The sequence below is a fragment of the Protopterus annectens genome, chromosome 12.part0, assembly GCF_019279795.1.
Source record: "Protopterus annectens isolate FY-2018-M chromosome 12.part0, PAN1.0, whole genome shotgun sequence".
NCBI lineage: Eukaryota > Metazoa > Chordata > Ceratodontiformes > Protopteridae > Protopterus > Protopterus annectens.
In genome coordinates, this window is record NC_056746.1 from 805,459,682 (window position 1) to 805,482,188 (window position 22,507).

The 22,507-nt window shown below is 38.4% G+C and overlaps 1 protein-coding gene across 1 annotated transcript in view; it reads right to left on the minus strand.

The window, feature by feature from the left end:
- ENPP6 (ectonucleotide pyrophosphatase/phosphodiesterase 6) overlaps positions 1 to 22,507 on the minus strand; it is a 725,945-nt gene that overhangs the window by 208,906 nt on the left and 494,532 nt on the right. The window contains exons 5-6 of the mRNA XM_044089852.1: positions 22,169 to 22,348; positions 12,062 to 12,199 (exon numbers count right to left, since the gene is read on the minus strand). Coding sequence (XP_043945787.1) covers positions 12,062 to 12,199; positions 22,169 to 22,348 — 318 coding nt within the window. The remainder of the gene's footprint in view (positions 1 to 12,061; positions 12,200 to 22,168; positions 22,349 to 22,507) is intronic.

Consider the following 22,507-nt stretch of genomic DNA (forward strand, 5'->3'; position numbering starts at 1 on the left):
GAAACCTCCATAAAAAACTTCTCCAAAACCAACTTCATGCTACTCAAGTCAGAAGTGACAAACTTCATGACACCCATGCAGACGGGAACTGAAAGTTCGACTGCTGAATCCTACACTAAGGCACTGTACGAGCACATCCACTCATACATGGATCGTGCCATCCCAAATAGAACCAAGATGCTCTCCTCCAAAAAAAAGGAAGCTAATCTGGTGGTCCCCTGCCGTAAACAAACTTTACAATAAAAGGAAGAAACTGTTGCAGAAAAGAGGAAAATCCCAGGATGCAAAAAACTCCCTTACCAGCCTCATTAAGAAGCTGAGATCCCCCATAAAATCCTCCAAAGCTAGTTATGAAAATAAAATTGCCAAAGATTCCAAAGACAACCACACGGCATTCTATAACTATGTCAAGAATCTAAATGGCAATACTCAGATCTACTCTGAGCTACAACAGAATGGCATTAAAAATACTGATCCCAAGGATATTGCCAATATCCTGGCAGATCAATTCAGTGCCAACTTTACCCCCCTCTCACCCCCTAAATGGCCCATCTCAATACTGGAAGAATGCCAAATTCCGGTAATAACGGCCATGCAGGTAAAAAAAAAAGTACTCTCCAAAGCTAAGAATACAGCATCCATGGGACCAGATGACATCCCGGGCTGTGTATTACATGAACTACAAAATGAACTGGCACTTCACCTAAGTGTCATGTTTAATCATAGCCTCACCTCAGGCTTCATGCCCACTGAGTGGTGCACAGCTACAGTTATCCCACTTCACAAGGGGGGGGGGGCTCCATCTTGGATCCCGGGAACTATCTCCCCATCAGTCTGATGAGCCTGATTTGCAAGGCCATGGAACGTATTATCATGGAACTTATAAACAAAGACATTGGCAACCATCAAACACTGGACCCCACCAAGTTTGGGTTCGTGAAGGGACGATCTTGTCTCCTGAACCTGATTGACTTCTTCGAATCAGTCTCCAGAGCTGGGGACAAGGGTAAGGTGGTCCACACAGCCAGTCTGGACCTCGCCAAGGCATTTGACACCAAACATCACTCTGGAATCACAGATAGACCTACTAAGCTGGGCATTAATCCCTACATCACTCGATGGGTTGCCAACTGGCTTACTGACAGAACCCACACTGTAAAAGTAGCCGACTCCAAATCCAGCTCCAGACAAGTGACAAGTGGAGTACCTCAGGGTTCAGTCGTGGGACTGCTCTTCTTTGGCTTCTACTTCTCTGAAGTACAGGCCAACACTAAGGGATTTTGACTAACCAAGTTCACAGATGACTGCAAACTGGGAGCCATTATTGAATCCCCAAATGATGTGGATACTCTACAAAAGGGACTTACAGAAACAGATGCTTGGTGCCAGAGCCATGGTTTCAAGCTCAATGCTAAGAAATGTATAGTTATCCCCTTTGGAAAAAAACATATACCCGTGAATTACCACATAGGTGGCAGTACACTAAACACTGAAAGTGTGATAAGAGACTTAGGGACACAGGTGGACAGTGGTCTCACCTTCGATACCCACATCGCCACAACAGTCAGGAAATCCTTCTATGTGGCACATCTCATCACTAGGGGCTTTTCATCCAGGAAAAAGGAGGTCATTGTCCCACTGTACTCATCTTTCATTAGACCCATTATAGAATACAACGCCCCATTTGGTATGTACCTCTCAAGACATCTGCAACAACTGGAAAGGCCACAGAAATACCTCACTAAAAGAATCACAGGCCAAAAGCAGATGTCCTATGCTGACTGACTTAAAAAACTCCAGCTATACTCTGTCACATATTGTCTACTCAGAGGCGATCTCTGCTTAACATACAAGGTCAGGTCAAATCCAGAGCTGTTGGATATGCTACATTTAAGGAAATCCCAATCCCTCAGAGCCACACACTCCAGGGATCTAAACCTTGTCATCACAATAAACAAAACATGCTGGAGGGATAGGTTCTTGACCCAGAGACTCCCCAGACTCTGGAATAAACTGCCCATACATGTCAAGCAGAGTGCCTCTTTGGCCCTCTTCAAAAGGAACCTTGACGATTGGATGAGAGAAAGGAAATTCACCCTGGGGATCACATCAGTCACCCTGCTAGACAGGGGTCCAGGAAAGTAAATAGCTTGGAAAGAAATAGCCAGGGAATTGTTATGGCTAGGCTTGTATAGGCCCTAGGGCCGATAGCCTAGTACCAACCTATGAACCTATTACATCATGTACTCATCACTGGACTACAATCCTTGGTCTCCCCCAAGAACTATTAGTTCCTTGGCTAGAAACCCTGCTTGTCCCTTGTGATAGGTAAACAGACAACATGCCAGTCATTGGCTATCTTCCTGGCTGAGTCCTCAGGGATCATTAACTGAACCCCAGTAACCTGGGCTACAATCAGGGTTCCATCCCTCTCTTCCATGTAGTGAGACACATCATTTCTAAATGTATACTTGTTGCAGGTGAGCTATCGCCAGTGGTGGTCCATTCATTGATTGTTTTTACTTTGTTAGTATTGTCATAGATAATTAGCAATATGAATTTTTTTTTCAGATGCTGTTGGTATGCCACTTACCAAGGATTCCCGCTGCTGCTGCATTTGTATGGATTAATATGGGTTTAACTTTGACTGTATTTCTAATATTTGCAATATGAAACCCAGGAGAGTTATAGCATATATGTATATTAGCCTGCTATTATAAGCATATTGTGACTTTACTAAAGTGTGTGTGTGTGTGTGTGTGTGTGTGTGTGTGTGTGTGTGTGTGTGTGTGTGTGTGTGTGTGTGTGTGAGTGAGAGAGAGGGTAGAGTGGCATATCCCTGCAATGTATTCTCATTGTGAAATGTGTTGCCTGCTCCTACAGAATAACATATTTCATTAGTCTAATAGCAGACCCTCTCATATTCTGTTTATTCATTTCTTTGCTATATTTTTATATAGATATATGTTTTTCTATCGATTTTTATGACCTGCAGTTTTCACTTACTCATTCTTATGTGTTTCGTTAGTTAGGACTACTGTTTTTATTTGTATTTTACATGTTTAACTTACCTTTCTCATTGCTATCACCAAATTCCTATCCATCTCTTCTCACTCATTTGTTCCTGCTCTAGTTGGTTGTAGGAACTTTTCAAGATGGGAAGAGAGTTGAAATGAGGATAGCCATCACCCTCAGGCAATTTGGAATTTGTATTTATTATTTTTCCCTACTACAAGTTCTGCCCCATGCGCCTGACATGCTGCATCATTAATGTATGTGGTGCATATACACCCCTACATATGTGCTTCTACTGTGGAAAATGAACATCTGATTTCTTCCCCAAATATATATATATATATATATATATATATATATATATATATATATATATATATATATATATATATACATATCGCGGTTAATTTTAATGTTCTTGTTTGCATTAGTTTTACTGTTTAGCATATGGGTTGTGTTATATTCACGTGCACTGTTGTGTCTCTAGTTATGCTCACTCCTACAGTGCTTAATAGGTCCATTTGCTGATGAAGCAGGTAGATGGGTGATAAACTGTCACTGACATTGAAAGAGTAGGGGTGCATTATTTGCGATGTGGGCAGATTGGTTTACTGTAGATAAATGATTTTACTGTAGATGTAATATATCTGCAGCTATCTATTGATCTATCTGTAGGTTTATGGAATGTGTTTCATCAAATATAACCAAATTCTCTAGACCAGCAATGTAAGATATTTCATCTACTACACAAATCAGAATGCCATATATCCCACTTACTTATTTTTATGTGCCTTTCCATTAGGGCTGCTGTTTCACTTTCATTTTAACAGGCTATAGTAAGATCAATTTTAAAATGATCGAAAACAGCAAATAACAAAACTAATTTTTTTGCAGGGGGTAACCTCCCTTAAACCCACCCACATGTCTGTTAATTATTTATACCAACTCTAAGACTGTACAACATCAGGTTGATAGCAAATTCTATGACCCTATGACCCTGCTGCAATATGATTCTGGACAAAACACCATTAAATAGAATGTTAGTTCATATGAGCTTCGGCTCTTATTTACAGCAGTAAAAATCATTCACTCATATGAGCTCCCTTTTTTGACATACAAAAAAAAAAAAAAAAAAGATATATATATATATATATATATATATATATATATATATAAAGTTGGTCTACTGCTCTTTTAGGTATTTGTTTTGAGTAGAAATGACTTCAAAAGGCTTGCTTGCATAGGGTTAGACGTTGATTATGATATCATTGCAAAATGCTGTTCTTGTCAGTGAAAGAGATTGTTGGTAAGAAAGTCAATAATTTGGTTATCTTAACAGAAAAAAAACTTAAAGATGTTTTGAAATTTTTCAAACATCTTTGCAATCTGAATTCATTTTTTTTCAGGCCTGGGTAGCAATAAAAACATATCATTGTCAAACAGTGCTATATCAAGTTGCTCCCTAGTGTGTCTACATTCATGTATTGTAAGTGTTACTTTGACTGCTTTGTTACTGTACATTCCGCATCCCAAAACTGAATGGCTATGGGTTAAGGCAAGGGTAAAGCTGTCACAATGCTTCCAAGAACGGCTTTTGCTGCTTAAGCATGCTTCTCAAAGAGGAGGGGGATGGACTATACTCCAACATGTTAGATGATATTGCAATAGTTCTTAAAATGTATACAGTATCTCTGCATCCCTCCATTAAAGATATACATCTCTTCACCAAATGTATACTGTTGCCAGATCTCATCACAAACCCCAGTGGTCATTGACAGAGGGTTAGGATCCCAGGGAAAATATTTGTTTGTACTGGAAAGATCATTAGGGTTTGCTTGCAAAGGAAACGTCTAGCAATGTAGGATAGCAGGACTACACAATGTAAATAGCAACAAAAGGTATTCTAAGGCAATTTGTGTTCTTCTGTTGCCAAAAAGTAAGTTTTTGACAAATAAGAACGCATGGGGATGCTAAGTCAAAAAACTAATCAATGATAACTGCAAGCAAAGGGCTTTTGAACATTCAGAAGCAATTCCAAACTCCTTCATCTTCCTCTCTTAAAACCTGGTTGCCTCATGGTTTTGGCATCTTTTCAAGCTTGTTGGCTATTGGTGAAGCACCCACAAAGAGGAGAAAACGCTGAGAGAAGAAAGGAGCCACTTTTGAGATTTTAAGTATTTTTCCTCTGTTTATTTGCTAAGTTTTTCTGCATAGCCGCCTATTTTTGAGCATTTTCTGGCTTGTTAAACTTGATTTCTGCATTAGTAACTGTATTTAGAGCACAACCTAGAGCTGTTTACTGAATTTCCTGTTTGCACTTATTTTTTAAATCGTTTTTTTCTCAAAACTTGCATTTTATCTGTCTTTGGCCTAGCACTCTTGTGTGGGGTCATTTACTGCACTGTTATAACTTGTTGATACTTGTGAACCTCTGCTATCTCTGAAAAAAAACAAAAAACAAAAAAATCTTGCTTTTCCCCCACTTTTCTGAGATTTAAAAAAGTTCAGTTACAGGCTTGCTGTTCTTGAACTGTTTGTAAGTTTCTTGGAGGCCATTTTTTGCTTAGGCTAAAGAGAAGTCTCTCTGTTGATCAGTGGCAGTGAAAAACATTGAGCAGCCTGCCTGCCCCTGTGGGAGTGGTTACTGACTTGAAACTGTAGTTTTATTGGCCATTTTGGGTCAATTCCAAACTCCTTCATCTTCCTCTTTTAAAACCTGGTTGCCTCGTAGTGTTGGCATCTTTTCAGGCTTGTTGGCTGTTGGTGAAGCACCCACCAAGAGGGGAAAATGCTGAGAGAAGAAAGGAGCCACTTTTGAGATTTTAAGTATTTTTCCTCTGTTTATCTGCTAAGTTTTTCTGCATAGCTGCCAATTTTGAGCATTTTCTGGCTTGTTAAACTTGATTTCTGCATTAGTAACTGTATTTAGAGCACAACCTAAAGCTGTTTACTGAAATTCCTGTTTGCACTTATTTTTAAAATCTTTTTTTCTCAAAACGTGCATTTTATCTGTCTTTGGTCTAGCACTCTTGTGGGGTCATTTACTGCACTGTTATAACTTGTTGATACTTGTGAACCTCTGCTATCTCTGAAAAAAACAAAAAAAAAAATCTTGCTTTTTTCCCACTTTTCTGAGAGTTAAAAAAGTTCAGTTACAGGCTTGCTGTTCTTGAACTGTTTGTAAGTTTCTTGGAGGACATTTTTTGCTTGGGCTAAAGGGAAGTCTCTCTGTTGATCAGTGGCAGTGAAAAACATTGAGCAGCCTGCCTGCCCCTGTGGGAGTGGTTACTGACTTGAAACTGTAGTTTTAGTGGCCATTTTGGGTCAATTCCAAACTCCTTCATCTTCCTCTCTTAAAACTTGGTTGCCTCATGGTTTTGGCATCTTTTCAGGCTTGTTGGCTGTTGGTGAAGCACCCACCAAGAGGAGAAAATGCTGAGAGAAGAAAGGAGCCACTTTTGAGATTTTAAGTATTTTTCCTCTGTTTATTTGCTAAGTTCTTCTGCATAGCTGCCTATTTTGAGCATTTTCTGGCTTGTTAAACTTGATTTCTGCATTAGTAACTGTATTTAGAGCACAACCTAGAGCTGTTTACTGAATTTCCTGTTTGCACTTATTTTTAAAATTGTTTTTTTCTCAAATCTTGCATTTTATCTGTCTTTGGCCTAGCACTCTTGTGTGGGGTCATTTACTGCACTGTTATAACTTGTTGATACTTGTGAATCTCTGCTATCTCTGAAAAAAACAAAAAAAAAATCTTGCTTTTTTCCCACTTTTCTGAGATTTAAAAAAGTTCAGTTACAGGCTTGCTGTTCTTGAAGTGTTTGTAAGTTTCTTGGAGGCCATTTTTTGTTTGGGCTAAAGGGAAGTCTCTCTGTTGATCAGTGGCAGTGAAAAACATTGAGCAGCCTGCCTGCCCCTGTGGGAGTGGTTACTGACTTGAAACTGTAGTTTTAGTGGCCATTTTGGGTCAATTCCAAACTCCTTCATCTTCCTCTCTTAAAACCCTCTTTTGCGCGTTTTTGCACATTTTTGTGCATAGCGCAACAGCGGGCAGCGCCGCCTAATTGGGTTTGAACTATTCCTGGCTCCACAAAGTCTGCTCTTCACTTTTTCCATTATTACTGATCTATCTCTCAATTTAAACACCATATTCTCATTCTAAGACCCTTCACTGGTCCAATTAAGTAATCCTACAAGTTAGCACTATTAAACCATAAGCACTACTTACTCTTATACTCTCTACGATTACCCTGTCCTCTATTGGTCCATCTTAAATTCAGTTTCCCTATGTTACTCTAGCATTTCCAAATGTCAGTCAATGGTTTCCTCTCCAGTCCAGCTGGTGAATCTGGGAATTTTGAGGCAATGTTACAACTGTCTCGTACACGGACAACCCTCTCCTCCTTTAAAAAGGTTCAAATATATGTGAGAGATGCAACTATTTAGCCAAACTGGAGGCTGAGCTCTCTCATCTCAAAACTGGTGTAACCAGTCAGGAGGAGAAGGTAACCTCACACAACACAATTCCAGTATCACATAGTCCCACCACATCAGCGAAGTAAACACATAAATACACAAAAACATACTCGGAGGCTCTAAATAAAAATCTACCTAAGCAACAGAGACCTCTAAAGCAGACATCCAAGCAAACACTACCTCAAAACAAAACATGCACAACACAGAGCCCACAAAGTCAGTGTGACAAGCAGCCACAGCCCTTAAGGCTGAATAACACACCTGATACTCTTGTAATAGGTGACTCTATTGTCAGACATACTGACGTCCCGCTCACCAGGCTGAATAAAGAGAAGGTCATGGTGAGCTGCCTGTCAGGTGCTAGGATCCGCCACATAACACAAACACTCAGGTCACTCCAAAGCAAATACAAATATGACTCAGTCATTGTACATGCTGGTGTGAATGACCTGAGACGTACCTCCCTGGACTACATGAAAAGAGACATAGAGGAGCTCTCTGATCATGTAGCCCAGGCTGGTATGACCCTGACCTTGAGCAGCATCTTACCCTCACCTAGAATGATGCCACAGTACAAAGACAAAATGATCGATTTTAACAATTGGCTAAAATTTTGGTGTCATTCAAAGGGGATCCAGTGTCTGTCAGCCTGGGATGACATGCTCGACAAGCCACATTGCTTCGCTATGGACGGCTTGCACCTGTCACCACTGGGCTTTCGGATATTGGCAAAGGCTCTTGCCACCCCCATAGTGCCTTTTTTAGGCAAGGCTCAAAAGTTAAACCCACCCCCATAGACAGCACAAGGAACAAGAAACTAAGGGTAATGCTGCTTAATGCCAGAAGTCTTAACCTCAAGATGCACGCACTCGAAGTTCTCCTCAGTATGGAGAACATCAATATCTGTGCAGTGACAGAAACCTGGTTCAAGGTTCCAGAGAGCACCCCAGCACTAACAGGCTATACCTCATATTGTGCTTTTCGGCCCCAAAACCCGGACCAAACCACAAAAGGAGGGGGAGTTTCCATATTTATCAAGGATATCCACACCTCCAGGTTAGTGGCATTGCACGAAGTATCGGAGACCATCCATGTGCAAATAACAGTGGGCAAGACTGCTTTTCAGTTTATAGCGTCCTACAGACCACCCTCTCAAAGTCAGGAATCCCACTCGGCTTTCCTGAAAATGTTGGAGAACATGAAGATCTCCCCGAACACCATTATATTGGGTGACTTCAACTACCCAAACATTGACTGGGAGCACTACTCAAGCCCCAGCACCTTAGCCAAAAGGTTCCTGGAAATTATAAACTCAAATGCTATGGAACAACTAGTCACCACTCCCACAAGAGGGGACAACATACTAGACCTGATCATTACCAACATGGGGACTCTATGCTCCACACCAGAAGTATATCCCTCATTGGTAAGATCAGACCATAAATTAATTTCACTGGATGTCCACATCCCGACCCCACCCCCAGCCCAGAAAACCACAGTGAAAAACTTCTCAAAAGCAAACTTCTCACTTCTCAAAACTGACGTGGAATCCTTCAAGGCCCCAGGGCCAGCGGAAACTACGGCCCAAACTGCAGAATCCTATATAAATGCATTCTACGGACATCTCCAGGAATGCATGAATCATGCTATCCCAAACAAAACCAAGACCCAATCATCTAAAGGCAGGCGTCCAGTCTGTTGGACCCCTGCCATAAATAAACTGTACAACAGAAGGAGGAAGCTACTACATGATAGAGCAAAATCCCTAATAGGGAAGGCATCTCTGATCAGTACTAGCAAAAAATTACGATCCCTCATAAAATCCTCCAAGGCCAGCTTCGAGAGAAAAATTGCACAGGACACCAAAGACAATCATAAGGCTTTTTTCAGTTATGTTAGGAACCTGGGATGCAACTCCCAGACTTGTTCTGAGTTGATTCTAAACAACAAAAAATACACTGAACCCACAGACATCACCAATATCCTGGCAGACAGGTTCAGTGCAAACTTCTCCACCCCCAAAAGAGCAAGTATCTATCCCGGCAGAGGGCTACCTCCCAAACATCTCTGATGCTCAGGTGAAGGCTGCCCTCTCCAAAGCAAAAAACACTGCTTCCATGGGACCAGATGGCGTCCCAGGTTGTGTCCTACATGAACTCCAAGAGGAACTAATCCCTCAAATAAAACAGCTATACAATCTCAGCCTCACTACAAGATATGTGCCCAAAGAATGGCGTACAGCAACAGTGGTCCCACTCCACAAAGGTGGAGCCTCTACGGACCATGAAAACTATCGCCCCATAAGCCTGACTAGCTTAGTCTGCAAGGCTATGGAGAGGATCATCATGGAGCTCATAAACAAAGACATTGGGGACCTACAGACACTAGATCCTACCCAGTTCGGCTTTGTCAAGGGCAGATCCTGCCTTTTGAACCTGGCTGATTCTTCGAAACAGTCACCAAAGCCATAGATGAAGGGAAAGTAGTCCACACAGCCTATCTGGACCTTGCAAAGGCATTTGACACAATACCCCACTCTGGCATCATAGATAAGCTATCCAGTTTAAATATAAACCCCTATGTCACAAGATGGGTCGCAAACTGGCTCAAAGACAGAACCCACAGAGTGAGAGTTGCTGGAGCCATGTCAGACTCGAAACTGGTCACAAGTGGCGTCCCACAGGTTTCTGTCCTTGGACCACTCTTGTTCGGTATATACTTTTCCGAGGTACAGGCAAATGTGGGAGGACTATGGCTCACCAAGTTCGCAGACGACTGCAAACTGGGCGCCATAATCGACTCTCCAGCTGACACAAACATCCTTCAAAAAGGTCTCACAGAGACAGATAACTGGTGCCAGCACCATGGTTTAAAGCTAAATGCCAAAAAATGTATAGTCATACCCTTTGGCAAAAACAATGTGCCCACAAATTACCACATAGGCGGAAACCCATTAAGTACAGAGAAAGTTATTAGGGACCTGGGGACCCAAGTTGATAGCAATCTCTCCTTTGAAAACCACATTGCCAAAGTGGTTAGAAAGACCTTCTACATAGCCCATCTCATCACGAAGGGTTTCACATCTAGATCAAGAGAGGTAATCATGCCCCTTTATTCATCCCTCATCAGGCCCATCATAGAATACAATGCCCCTTTTGGGATGTACCTTACCCGACACCTGCAACAATTAGAAAGACCCCAAAAGTATCTCACCAAGAGGATCAAGGGTCTCAAACAGATGCCATATGCTGCTCAGTTAAAAAAACTCCAGCTCTACTCAGTTGCATACCGCCTACTTCAAGGCGATCTATGCCTGACATACAAAGCTATGTCAAATCCAGAATTAATGGACATGCTCCACCTCAGTAAATCTAAATCCCTTAGAGCCACATGCTTGAGGGACTTGAACCTCAGCACAGAAATAAATAGAACTTGCTGGAGGGACAGGTTCATAACCCAGAGGCTCCCTTCGCTCTGGAATAGAATTCCAGTTCATGTGAGGCAGAGCACCTCACTGAATCTCTTAAAGAAGAATCTCGATAGGTGGATGGGGGATCGTAGGTTTGTCCCAGGGATTACTCCCGTGTCACTATTAGACAGAGGCACAGTAAACTAAACCTTAAAAAGGGCACAGTAAACTCAAATCAAGGGGTGGCGTAAGCCATACAGAATTGGGCTAGGCTTATAATTGCCCCAGGGCAGATAGCCTAGTATGAACATATGAACCTCTCAGATCTCCCTCATTGTCAGGGATGTACTGGATTTTGGTTCAAAAATTGTGCTTAGTTTCACCTGATCCTTCCTAAAACAAGCAATTTTGGTAGAAAACTTGGTGAGTTACACAAAATAAACAGTATCACTAATTAGAGCTATAGACTTCTTTTACTTCAGAAAATGCATATTCATTCACATTCTCTTTTCCTGTCAACTTCTCAAGTTAATGGTACTAATATTTTAGAAAGCGTTCCTGATCGCCCTTAATTATTTCTGATTTGTCCCTGATTTTGGAAGTAAGAGGATCACTGAATGAAAGGGTAGAATACCTTATGCTCACTGAAGACTGTAACTGCAATTAGATGATTAAAAGGACTATAACAAAGAACTGCAGTTGTGATGGGATGAGATGATCCATGTACATACGTGACAGGATAAAGCAAATTAAATGTCTTCCTTGATCTCTGTAAAGTGCTACAACTCACATTGCTGATGTATAGGGATGGAATCCATGTCTGCAGTTGAAATTGTCCTGTCTGCTATGTTCTGCTAGGAGAGAAGTTCTTAACGAGTACCTTAATATAAATTATCATTTTCTCACACACATTTTCGATGAATACGGATCATTACCATTTTGGAATAATGTCTGCCATTTGAGGCTCTGCCACCTGAAAATTAAATTACTAGAAATTTGTACTAGAAAGCCTACACAAGCAAGGCTGTGCTGAGACATGTTATTTGATCATTGTTTAATGTAATGATAAGACGGTGTGACTGCAAGCTGTCTATAAACTACTGAAAGCTAAACATTTTCATAGTATGGCATACAGAAAAACACAAGCAGTACTTTTACCTCTGTAATGAACCATCCCTTTTCAGCCACAAGAGTTAGAGGGGACACATAAATGCCTTTCTTATAATGGAACCTCTCAGGAATTTCTTCTTTTTTGTAAACGTTCAGGCTTTTTACTGCTTTCAGTTGATCATATACCTATTGGAGGAATAACAAATTACACTAGTAAAAAATACTTCTTCAAGGCATGGCTTTAGTAGTCTACACTACTTAACATTAACAGATTTTTCAAGAGTAGGCAATGCAGGGAAACAGCACCTGGTTCAGTTCTTGGTTTTGGTGCTGGTAAATGCTGCAGTTTGCCAGACAAAAATATATTAATCACCTTCAGATTTCAATTACTTTGCTAGTTGCACTTCCAAATGAAAGTTGCAAAATCTGAATATTCTAACACTGTGCAAATTATTTGCATAACAAACTTAATGCCTTGGGAGTGTTACTTCATTTAACAAATAGTTCAACAGAAAAAAAAAAGTTATTCTGTGATATATCTTAAAATTAGTACTTTCTTGAGGAAACTGAAGTATGAATGGATAACAGCAGAGCTATGAAACAATTTATTGCAACCTGCAGACATGAGTTTGTGTTCCACAGTTGCCACTTTTATACTTTTTATTATTGACTTGAAATTCACCCTCCACTTTTATACTGTATTAAGCCACCATAGTTGCCTGGCTAAAAAGGGCTAAATAAATTTATTTTATTTTTACAGTTTAAGTGGGTAGGTGGACTGTTCAGAACCTTTTGAGCCATGATGCAAGCTCCTCACTGAAACATTGTAGAGACATGGCTATTTTAGATTCAAACTAGCAAAACTCACATATGATACACACTGACACAGTGGAAGAGAAATAGAAATAAATATAAACAGGTGATATTTGTAGAAGGGTTCTACAAAATGTAAAGTAATACAAGATATTGGTATGGCCAAGAGGAGGTTTCAGGAAGATAGAATCATAGAATTACCTTTGCTGCAAACAGTCTAATCAGACCTTTAAAACTGCAATCCCAGAATTCCAAATTTGTATGTATCATCATCCAAGTATACATCAAGCCTTGTCTTAAACATAACAATTGAGCCAGATTGTTTAATCCCAAATGACAACTTATTTCAAAGTCTAGTTATTAGTTGTGTTACATATATATCTTTCATTATAGTCCTATTGTCGCTTATTAGATAATTGGGGCCCTTCACCTTTATCCCCAGATATAGCTTGCCCAAGATTAATCTCAATTCTGTCTTTAATTCATAATTATCCAGAGCCTTAAATGACATGCACAATTTACCTCTGACCAGTATGTAAAGCATTTTCCACTTCTCTCCTATGTGTAGTTGTTAACATATTGAAAATCACATAGCTTCATGGGTATATACTAGGCTAATGACCACCAGTGCTTTTATAAGTCTAAGCATGCTTTCCAGCTGAATTGTGTCCCTATTTATTATGTGTGTTTATTAGAGGGGGTATATTAGTTAGGAAGTTTCTAAAGTTTATGTGGGGGGAAGACATGTTAGTTTGAGCACAGTTACTCTCTGCCTCGGTCTGTCAGAGACATGGGGTCCAGACCTGGGGTGAATTTACAATTTCCCACCCATATGTGAAGGTTACGTTTAAATAGGGGTAGGGATAAACTCTGCTTCACGTGGATGGAGAACATTATATTCAATGCCTGCTTCTTGTCTCAAATGTACTCAATACTGAACCATCTTGTCTTACCATGAGATAATAAGGAAAACAACCATGTACAATGACTATGGGTGTACTTTGTTTCATTGAATCTCATTTCACTGAATTTCATTTCACCCCAACCACTTCGCTGAAAACTGAAATTAATGAAAACTCATTTCGCTGAATCTCATTTCTCTGAACTGCAGTTAGTATATATGCCACTGTGTAGAGTACTTTAAGGCAAGTAAAAGGTATATGCCCCTTCCCCCACTGTAGTGCAATCCTGGAGTTAGTATATATAGTTAGGGGGCTGTTGGGGGCCCCACATTGGGGGGGTTGGGGGTGTAGCCCTCCAGTTAGTTTGAGTACATATTGTCTTCTGGAGAGAGTTAGTCATTGGTGTTGCAACTATGCATGTCTAGTGTTTAAAATGTATTGTTTTAAAGTTTTTGGTAAAATACAATATAAAACAAACAAGGTGGGGGGGGCTATGTCCCCCCAACTATATATACTAACTCCAGGATCGCACTACAGTGGGGAAAAGACCATATACCTTTTACTTGCCTTACAGTACTCTACACAGTGCCAGATATACTAAGTTCAGTTCAGTGAAATGAGATTCAGTGAAATGAGTTTTTAGTAATTTGTGTTTTCAGCGATGTGGCTGGGGTGAAATGAAATTCAGTGAAATGAGATTCAACAAAGTAGTCCCAATGACTACATACATATGTAACATATACAACATGATTGTTGAAAACATAAATTAAATGACTACTTAAATAACACTCATTACAGAACTTTTAATATGACTAATATGTTATTATTCTTTACAACTATACAAAGAGTCTAGCAGAAGATAGTCAATAACTTGTCATGTCTAGCTGCAGCTCTGACAGTGTGTGTCAGCAATGCAGGAATGCAATTCTTTCTGAAATTCACATGTGTGGTTGGTATACACCATTAACAACATTGATGACTATAATCAGGCCTCCACTCATGATCAGTTTATTATGCTTTTGAGAAATAAATGCCAAGAAATACATCCACAGAGAGAGAGAGAGAGAGAGAAGTTCAAGAGGTAAACCATGACAGACATTTTGACAATAAATAACATACTGCTTACGATCGGAGAAAATGGATCATAATTTCTCGTTATGCATGGAGCTTTATCTGTTCTGTTGTACTAACAGTTGCAAAAGGCAACAAGTGTAAGAATTTGAAGTGTATTATTGAAAACTGTAACATACTTAACACTGCCACAGGTCAACATCCAAAAGTGTAACACACCTTTCTTCATCCAGTAGCTGTTAAATCTATTAAGACACTTCACTTTTCAAAATTTCCTTTTGTAAGCCCATGACAGAGCAAAGTGTGCTACAACCTTCAAAAGCATCAGTAGTCACTGCTGTGTTCTTTGGTTGTATACTGCCAACCTTGAAAAGTGCATAAAGCAGAGAATTAAAACTGGGTTACTAGTTATATCCAGTATGTTAATGCGTTCAAGAAATGGATTCAAGAAATTAATCTGGAGAGTGAAGATCAATGAATTCAAACCAAAAATCCATACTTTCTCAGAGGTATAGCACAGGAGGGGCAAAGTGGGAAGTAGCTCTCGGTGCAAAGTATTAGGATGTGTATTTGGGAAATGCCAACAGATCTTTAGTGCAATGAATACTGGTATGCTATTTGTGGTCACAACTGAAGCGCTTTAATGCTTAGTGTGTGGTACGTGCTTGCTGGAAATGTAGAGCTTTTTATACCCTTGGAATACACATTTGAACCCCCTTTTTTGGTCCTTAAGTATGAAAGGACCTACTTTTACTTATTTATTCTTTTTAAAGTTGAGGGGACATGAGAGCAGGAAATGACACACTGTGGCAAAATTGATAGCTATAGCTTTGTGTTTACTAAATTAATGTCTTTCGACTTTTCCCGGTTAGGGGTCACCACAGCAGAACTCCAGTCCACTAATGATTGGCAGTGGATTTTTACAGTACCGAGGTGCCAGCCTGACACCCAAACTTCAAAGAAGGCATGCCCATTCATGCACGCACCTACCTGCATGTCTTTTAAACGTCATTTGACCACAGGTAGGACATGCAGACTCCACACAGAAGGCGCTCCAGCTGAGAATCGAACCGGAGAACCTCTTGCTGTGAGACAACAATGCTAATTGCTGCACCACCATGGCCTATTACTACATACTTTTATTTTTAAAATTTTCTCAGTGATTATGCTAAAGATATACTTTAAGTGACATCTGACAAATTTCTTAATTATTTGGTGCATAAAAGAAGATGGAAACAAGAAAGCAAAAGATCACAAGGACAAGAACAGGATATCCTACAAAAAAGCAAGGCAAAACACAGAACTATGACTGTAAACCTATCTATAGATCTGTCTTTGTAATGACTCAAAAATGGGCTGCAGTGCTGTCTTTGGCAATAAAAACAAAATAACAAACTTGCTAGCTACAGGCATGTATTTCAAAGTTATTGTTCATCAGCATATCTTCTGTGATGTTAGATTTGTGTTTAGTAATACACGGTTTGGAAAAACATGTTTTTATTATCACAAGTAAATCCAAAGACAAACTGCAGTTGCATGCATCTTCTTCTCCTTCTTGGCAAATATTAAGGTATTTGTGAGCTTAACCTCATTTCCTCCTTGGCTTATATGCCAGTGTGTCATTATCAACTAGTCAAGAATCTTGTAACATTACTTAGTAGATTCCATTCAGTGACTACTTGTAAGGTATTTGTCCAAGTCAGACTTTAATATTTTGAGCATTTAAGGATGTATCCATTCTTACCCATCCTGTATATGTGTAGTTTTAAAACTAAAGATGTTGGATTTTTGGAAAAGTTCTTAGCAGATAAATGGGCATTAATGCACTAGCTTCAGAATATTTAGCAGTTGCATAAACTATGTATAATAGCCTTAATCTGAGTGGTAGTTCCTCTTCTTCTTGTCTTGCACTGTATTCATTCTTTTTTATATCCTGGTAGGGAAATCATGTCTATCACCCATATAGGTTAATTTTCCTAATAGATATGAATGTATAAGGTATACTATTTAGAGATATGAAAATAAAAAATATTCCATATATTCTTTGCTGTCTGTAAATATCCCAAAAAAGAAATATTTCTGATATTTCCCTAAGTGACAGTCCCATAAGACAGAAATAGGAATAGATAAAAATTATTATTACTAATAGAACATGGTTTCCAAAACCCTGACACTTAGCCTTGTTTAAAATTAAAACAAAACCTATGGAATTCAAGTTTAACAATTTGTATTCCTTTATTCATCCTTACCTCAATTTTAACAATATGGATAAATCATCTGTGTAAGCCATATATGAAGGTGCATAAATATTTGATCTCATCTGCCAAACTGTGTTAATTTTCTAAGACTGCATTATATGTTAAAGCAAATAACACACTACTTAACATGCATCCCTGTTTTACACCTTTTTATATTTTAATATAGCTACCTAACTGTCCATTTATCAATTTTCTGTTGTAAATGTTCTCATACATAGATCAAATAACTCTAATTAAATTAAATTGTAGACTATAAAAATGTAGAATATCCCACATTATAGTATTAACTATATTCTCATATGCCTTTACAATGTCACACACTAAATTTTTACAATTCACCTTTTCTCTAATCATACAATCTGCTACATCTGTGAATAATAACCGAGTATTTTCACATTTTTAGCTTTCATTCCATATATACTTGCAGCCAATAAATACTTCCTTTAATACCACACTAATCCTTAATTATAATTTTTAAGTACATTATAATCTGTGCTCATAAGTGTTAAAGGTCACCAATTTTGTATATCCTCATGATATATATATATATATATATATATATATATATATATATATATATAGTGAATAAACCTAATAACACCATGATATAGCTCCCTGTTAGCAATTCCTTTAGCTATCCATTCATTTAGTACATTTATGGAAAATTTGTGTTTAACAGTGAACTGTTTGAAATGTCTGTAGCTTATACCGTCTGTACCAGGATCAGTATTTTTTTAAAACAATATAGCAATACATTTAAATCTACCATTGTAATGGGTGTATCATTAAAAGAATCTGCGTTACTATTTTTTATTTTAATAAATTTCCCGTAGAAAGGGTGAAACTTCTTTCCCTCCTTGTAATAAGCAACATTGTTTTTTAACCAACATACTAATATGTACTAAATTATGTTTATACAACTCTTCTTTCTGTATTTCCAGAAGAGTCAGTGTTGATGTGATGCTGATTCAAAGGCTGTTTGAAGCTTACAAGAATTATCTTTACATGTTTTTCAAAAAAATGTTCTCTGAATAAATTTGCTATTTTAAATTTATGCTTATATCATGCAGACCAATTTTCTCATGTGTCATAGAAAGGTCACATAGTTAAATGGCCTTTCCATAATTTTTTCATAGTGTCTTTTAAATATTATTCTTCCAAAACAGAGCCTCTTTATACTTATTTTCTGCTGAGTCCAGATCACCAGATGATCTGAAAAAAAGTTTCTATAGTATCACTACTATGTTGAAGTAAAAATTTAGAAAGTATGACATAATCTATCTCAGTCTTATACAACTCTCTTTTATATGTAAATCCTGTATGACTTCCTAACAATTTTCCATGTTTTAATGTCTGCCAATTTTTCCTGTAGTTTTCCTTTGACTACATTTGAAATCTCCAGTTACCATAATCTTAATATTGATGATTGCATATGGCATGACTGACTGAAATAATTGTATACTTTCAGTAATCTGAGTATTTCTATAAAGTATGATAAGTTGATAGGTTTACCATCAAAAGTTTGGCAGCAACATCTGTGACGCTGCTTCCACGAACTGCAAACCGTGAAATTCGAAAACAGCGAAAACCAAAGCGCTAAATGACAAAACCTCACCCCCTTTTTGACCCATGGTAGCTCTCATTTTGGTGGTGGAATGATCAGGAATGTCAAAGTTCGATATTCTTATGACATTTAGGGATGTCGGCTTAACGGAATTTGGCAACATGGTTCACATACACGTCCATTTGGAAATGTGCCTTCGCACAAATGAATGTATACCAAGTTGATATGTAGCTCTTAACATTCTAATGTGTAGAGTGTGTAGAGTAATAAATCAAATATGGTTAAGAATAATGCAAACTCATATCTTAATACTTTCATTCTTAACAAGCATTGCTATACCTCAGCATATATGTTGCCCAAAACCCCATATAATGGAGTTCCTTCCACCAATTACTTCTGCTAGTATACATTGCTGTTTTATCAACACAACACAGCCACTCCAGTTAAAGGACTTTCTTACAACACTTTTTAAGTTCTATATTACATTTCCACCAAAAAAATTCTGTTTGCAGTCTTTCTTCTCTTGTCAGGAAACTTACATCCTCTAAGGGAATAATATCCACATCCTATTTAGTACACCCTTCCAGTATCCTTGTCCTTCTTACAATGTTGCTGTTCACATTTACTGAAAGTACTCTAAAATTGCTGCTTTTCTTCTTTTTATGTCTAGAGGAAATATTTTTTATTTTTACCATTTCCCCAATTTAATATTTTTCCATGGTATTTCAGTATCAGATTTTTCACTGGCCAGAACTTCAAAACATGATTAGCGTTAATCTTTTCTCCTGACCTCTCTTACTGCATGCACTTTCTTTCCCAATTTTCCCCTCCATATTTTTTCCTTCTTCAACAGTTTCTTTTAAACTCAGTTCACCCTCTCCCCCAGCCTCTTCCTGACCTTCCTCATGTATGTTTTCTCCCTTTCATCTTCTTTTTCATTATTTAAGGCTTGCTTTTGACAATCCATCCAAAAGTGTTCCTTTTTATGCAACCTGCATTTAGGTACACACCTTCTTGCTGTATGTCCTTTCTCCCTGCACTTGTTACATTGTGCCTTGCCACAATCATTTATTAAATGAGACAAGTCCCCCCATAAGAAACATGATTTAGGCTAGCCAGTATGTCTTAATGCCCCTCTACAACCAGCTACAAAAACAACACATGGCAAGTGTTTCACATTGCTTTTTTTTCTCATTTTTAAACAGCTTCCAACCTTCACCCTCCATTCAGTAAGTTTCTCTCATCTACGTTTTACAGTGTTAGCAATCATTTTAAACAAGCCTGCATGTATTTATAACATTCTCTCCAGTTCATCACTTCTAAACTAATTTAATTGTTCCACAGATAAATATCCTTTTTGTTACTCAGTTCAATAAATGTTATCAGTCCCTCAGTTTCAAACGTTAAGTCACAAAAAAATCTCTGCCCCAATATGTATAAAAGGCTGAATTTCTTGCGCTTTAAACCCCAGAACAGTTACTATTTTTCCATACATAATATGTCTATTAGTGTCATTTTTTTGCTGTTATCACAGTTATTCTTCTCTTCTTTCTAAAAACAATTTTACTTATAATTTGCTGCTACTCTCTTTTTTGCCTGTTGTCTCTACTACATATGTTTTAGTTACTACATTATCTGTTGCCACAAAACCAGACACCTTCTCAGTTTATTGCTGCTTTCTTTTTTTTTTCTTCCCATCACTGCTGCATAAGTTTTAACAGCTGCATTCTCTGCTATGACATCACCTGGTTCATTTTCCACATTAACATCCTCAGCACTTCTGAAAAAGTCATCTGACATCCCACTCCATGAAACAGTAGAACTGTCACCTGGATCATTAGGCACGAGTATGTTTAACAGAACATCATCTGCAAGAACTCCTGATACCAGTTCTGTTATCTGCACCACTTCAACAGACTCACTTCTTTCCTTCTCCATTCAGGCAGCTAAACACTGGTCATCTGTAACAGCCACCACACAGAAATTTGTTTACATTCTGATGCTCCGTATCGAACAAATGTTTCTCCAAATTCTCATTTTCCACCTCCTAACTCTTCCTGCTGCTGCTTCCCATAGACCTGTTCTTTATTGTTGTAAGAGGCCTCCATCACTATCTAGCAGCTCCAAGAGTAAGCAAAATTACCTGGTGCTATGGCCAGATTTGCCCTAGTCATTATGAGTATCGCCTCAGGTCATCCATGAAAACCCAATCTGCAAAATACAAATAAATAAATATGTAAATAACTGTTTGTAACCAACAATTTGTTATCCTCTAGGAATTCTACCGACCTAATGCCTCAGTATTTTGCCATCACTTTACCAATTATTGAGTTCAGAGTCAGTGATATATAATATCTTGAGTCAGTCTCCCTATTCACTTTGTACAGTGTCACTATTGTAGGCTTCATCCATCTTGCAGAACTTCCCCAGTGGATAGTAACACTTGGTTTTATTATGCGTGTGGCCAGATCTTACTGTCAGTCTAACCAGCTTCTGTTCTTCCTTTCTGGCATCAATGATTACACTTTCAGCTACTTTCCCTCCTCTCCTGTTCATCTATTTCGATTGCTATGCTTTAGTTCAGTTCTTTTGTGAAGACAAAGGCAAAGAAATCTTGCTCAAGTTCATGTCTGTCCTTTTCTGCTTGGAACTTAAAAGTTCTTGTTTCATTTTTTTCTGGCTGCTTGTTCCCTGTTTCATCCTGTCAATGTCCTCCTTGCATTTCTATTTGCTGTTTTCAGTTGTTCTCTATAATTGTTCTACATATCACCCCCTTTTTTCTGTTTTTTGTACTCCTCCTGTTTTCCATTATGGCTTCCTTTCTCTCTTTCTCAGTCCCACTGTTGTCATTCTCTATTTTTCCTTGCTCTAGCTTTCATACCCGTCTTGCTTTAAAGCACTGTACTGTTCCTGATCCTTAGCCCCAGCTTGTCTGCGCCGTTACTTAACCACCACCTCCTCTCCAAGTATCACATTGCTTTCCGTATTATTTCCCTAATTAATTTTTTCATTTGCCTTCCTGTAATTTTATAGCTGAGATTTAGTATGTGGATTTTTCTCCACAACCCCTACTGTTGAATAACACTGTGGCATGGTCAATATATGCCGGTGAAGTTCTTGTTTTCATTTGAAGTATTACTTAGACAGAAGCATTTATGTATCCATTTATTCTCTTAAAAATCAGTGTCTTTTAACTGATGGAGTGTTTTTAAAGTTTGAAATCTTTATGCAATTAAAAAATATATTTTGCTTTACTCCGTTGTTTGCCATTTCCTATAAACAATGTTTTATAAATAATGCCAGTCACTAGACCTCACATGCATTCCGTACAATTGCATAATAATTCTGGATTACTAGTTCTATGCAAGCCAATATTCGATACAAGCAAAAATAACACTCAGTAATATTACTTCTGGAAAATGTCTGACAATTGCTTTCAGGTGTCAGTTGGTATTCTGGGTTAAAACACTCAGGCAAAACAGAAATCTTACATTTTCTATCAAACAGAAACCCTCAATACAGACACACCAAAGAGCAGAATTTTTACCTCTGTTAGTTTGCCTTCTTTTGGCCAAAGATTAACCACTGGACCCCTATCCATCATTTGTTGAAGACTACTTATATTGATGTAGTTACGGAGTTCAATCACTTTCTCGTTCCAGTCAATTTCTGTCATCCCATGGTCTGAGAAAAGGATGACATTCAGCATGTTCTCTAACTTCTTTTTCTGGCAAAGATAAAAAAAAAGATTAACAGTTACCAGACTCGGGTACGTTTAGGCTTTCTGGGGGAAAAATCTATGTTAGTAAAATATTTAATAAGTTTATGACTTAAATAATAGACATTAATCATTATGGTGCATGCAGATATGTTGAGATTTATAAGG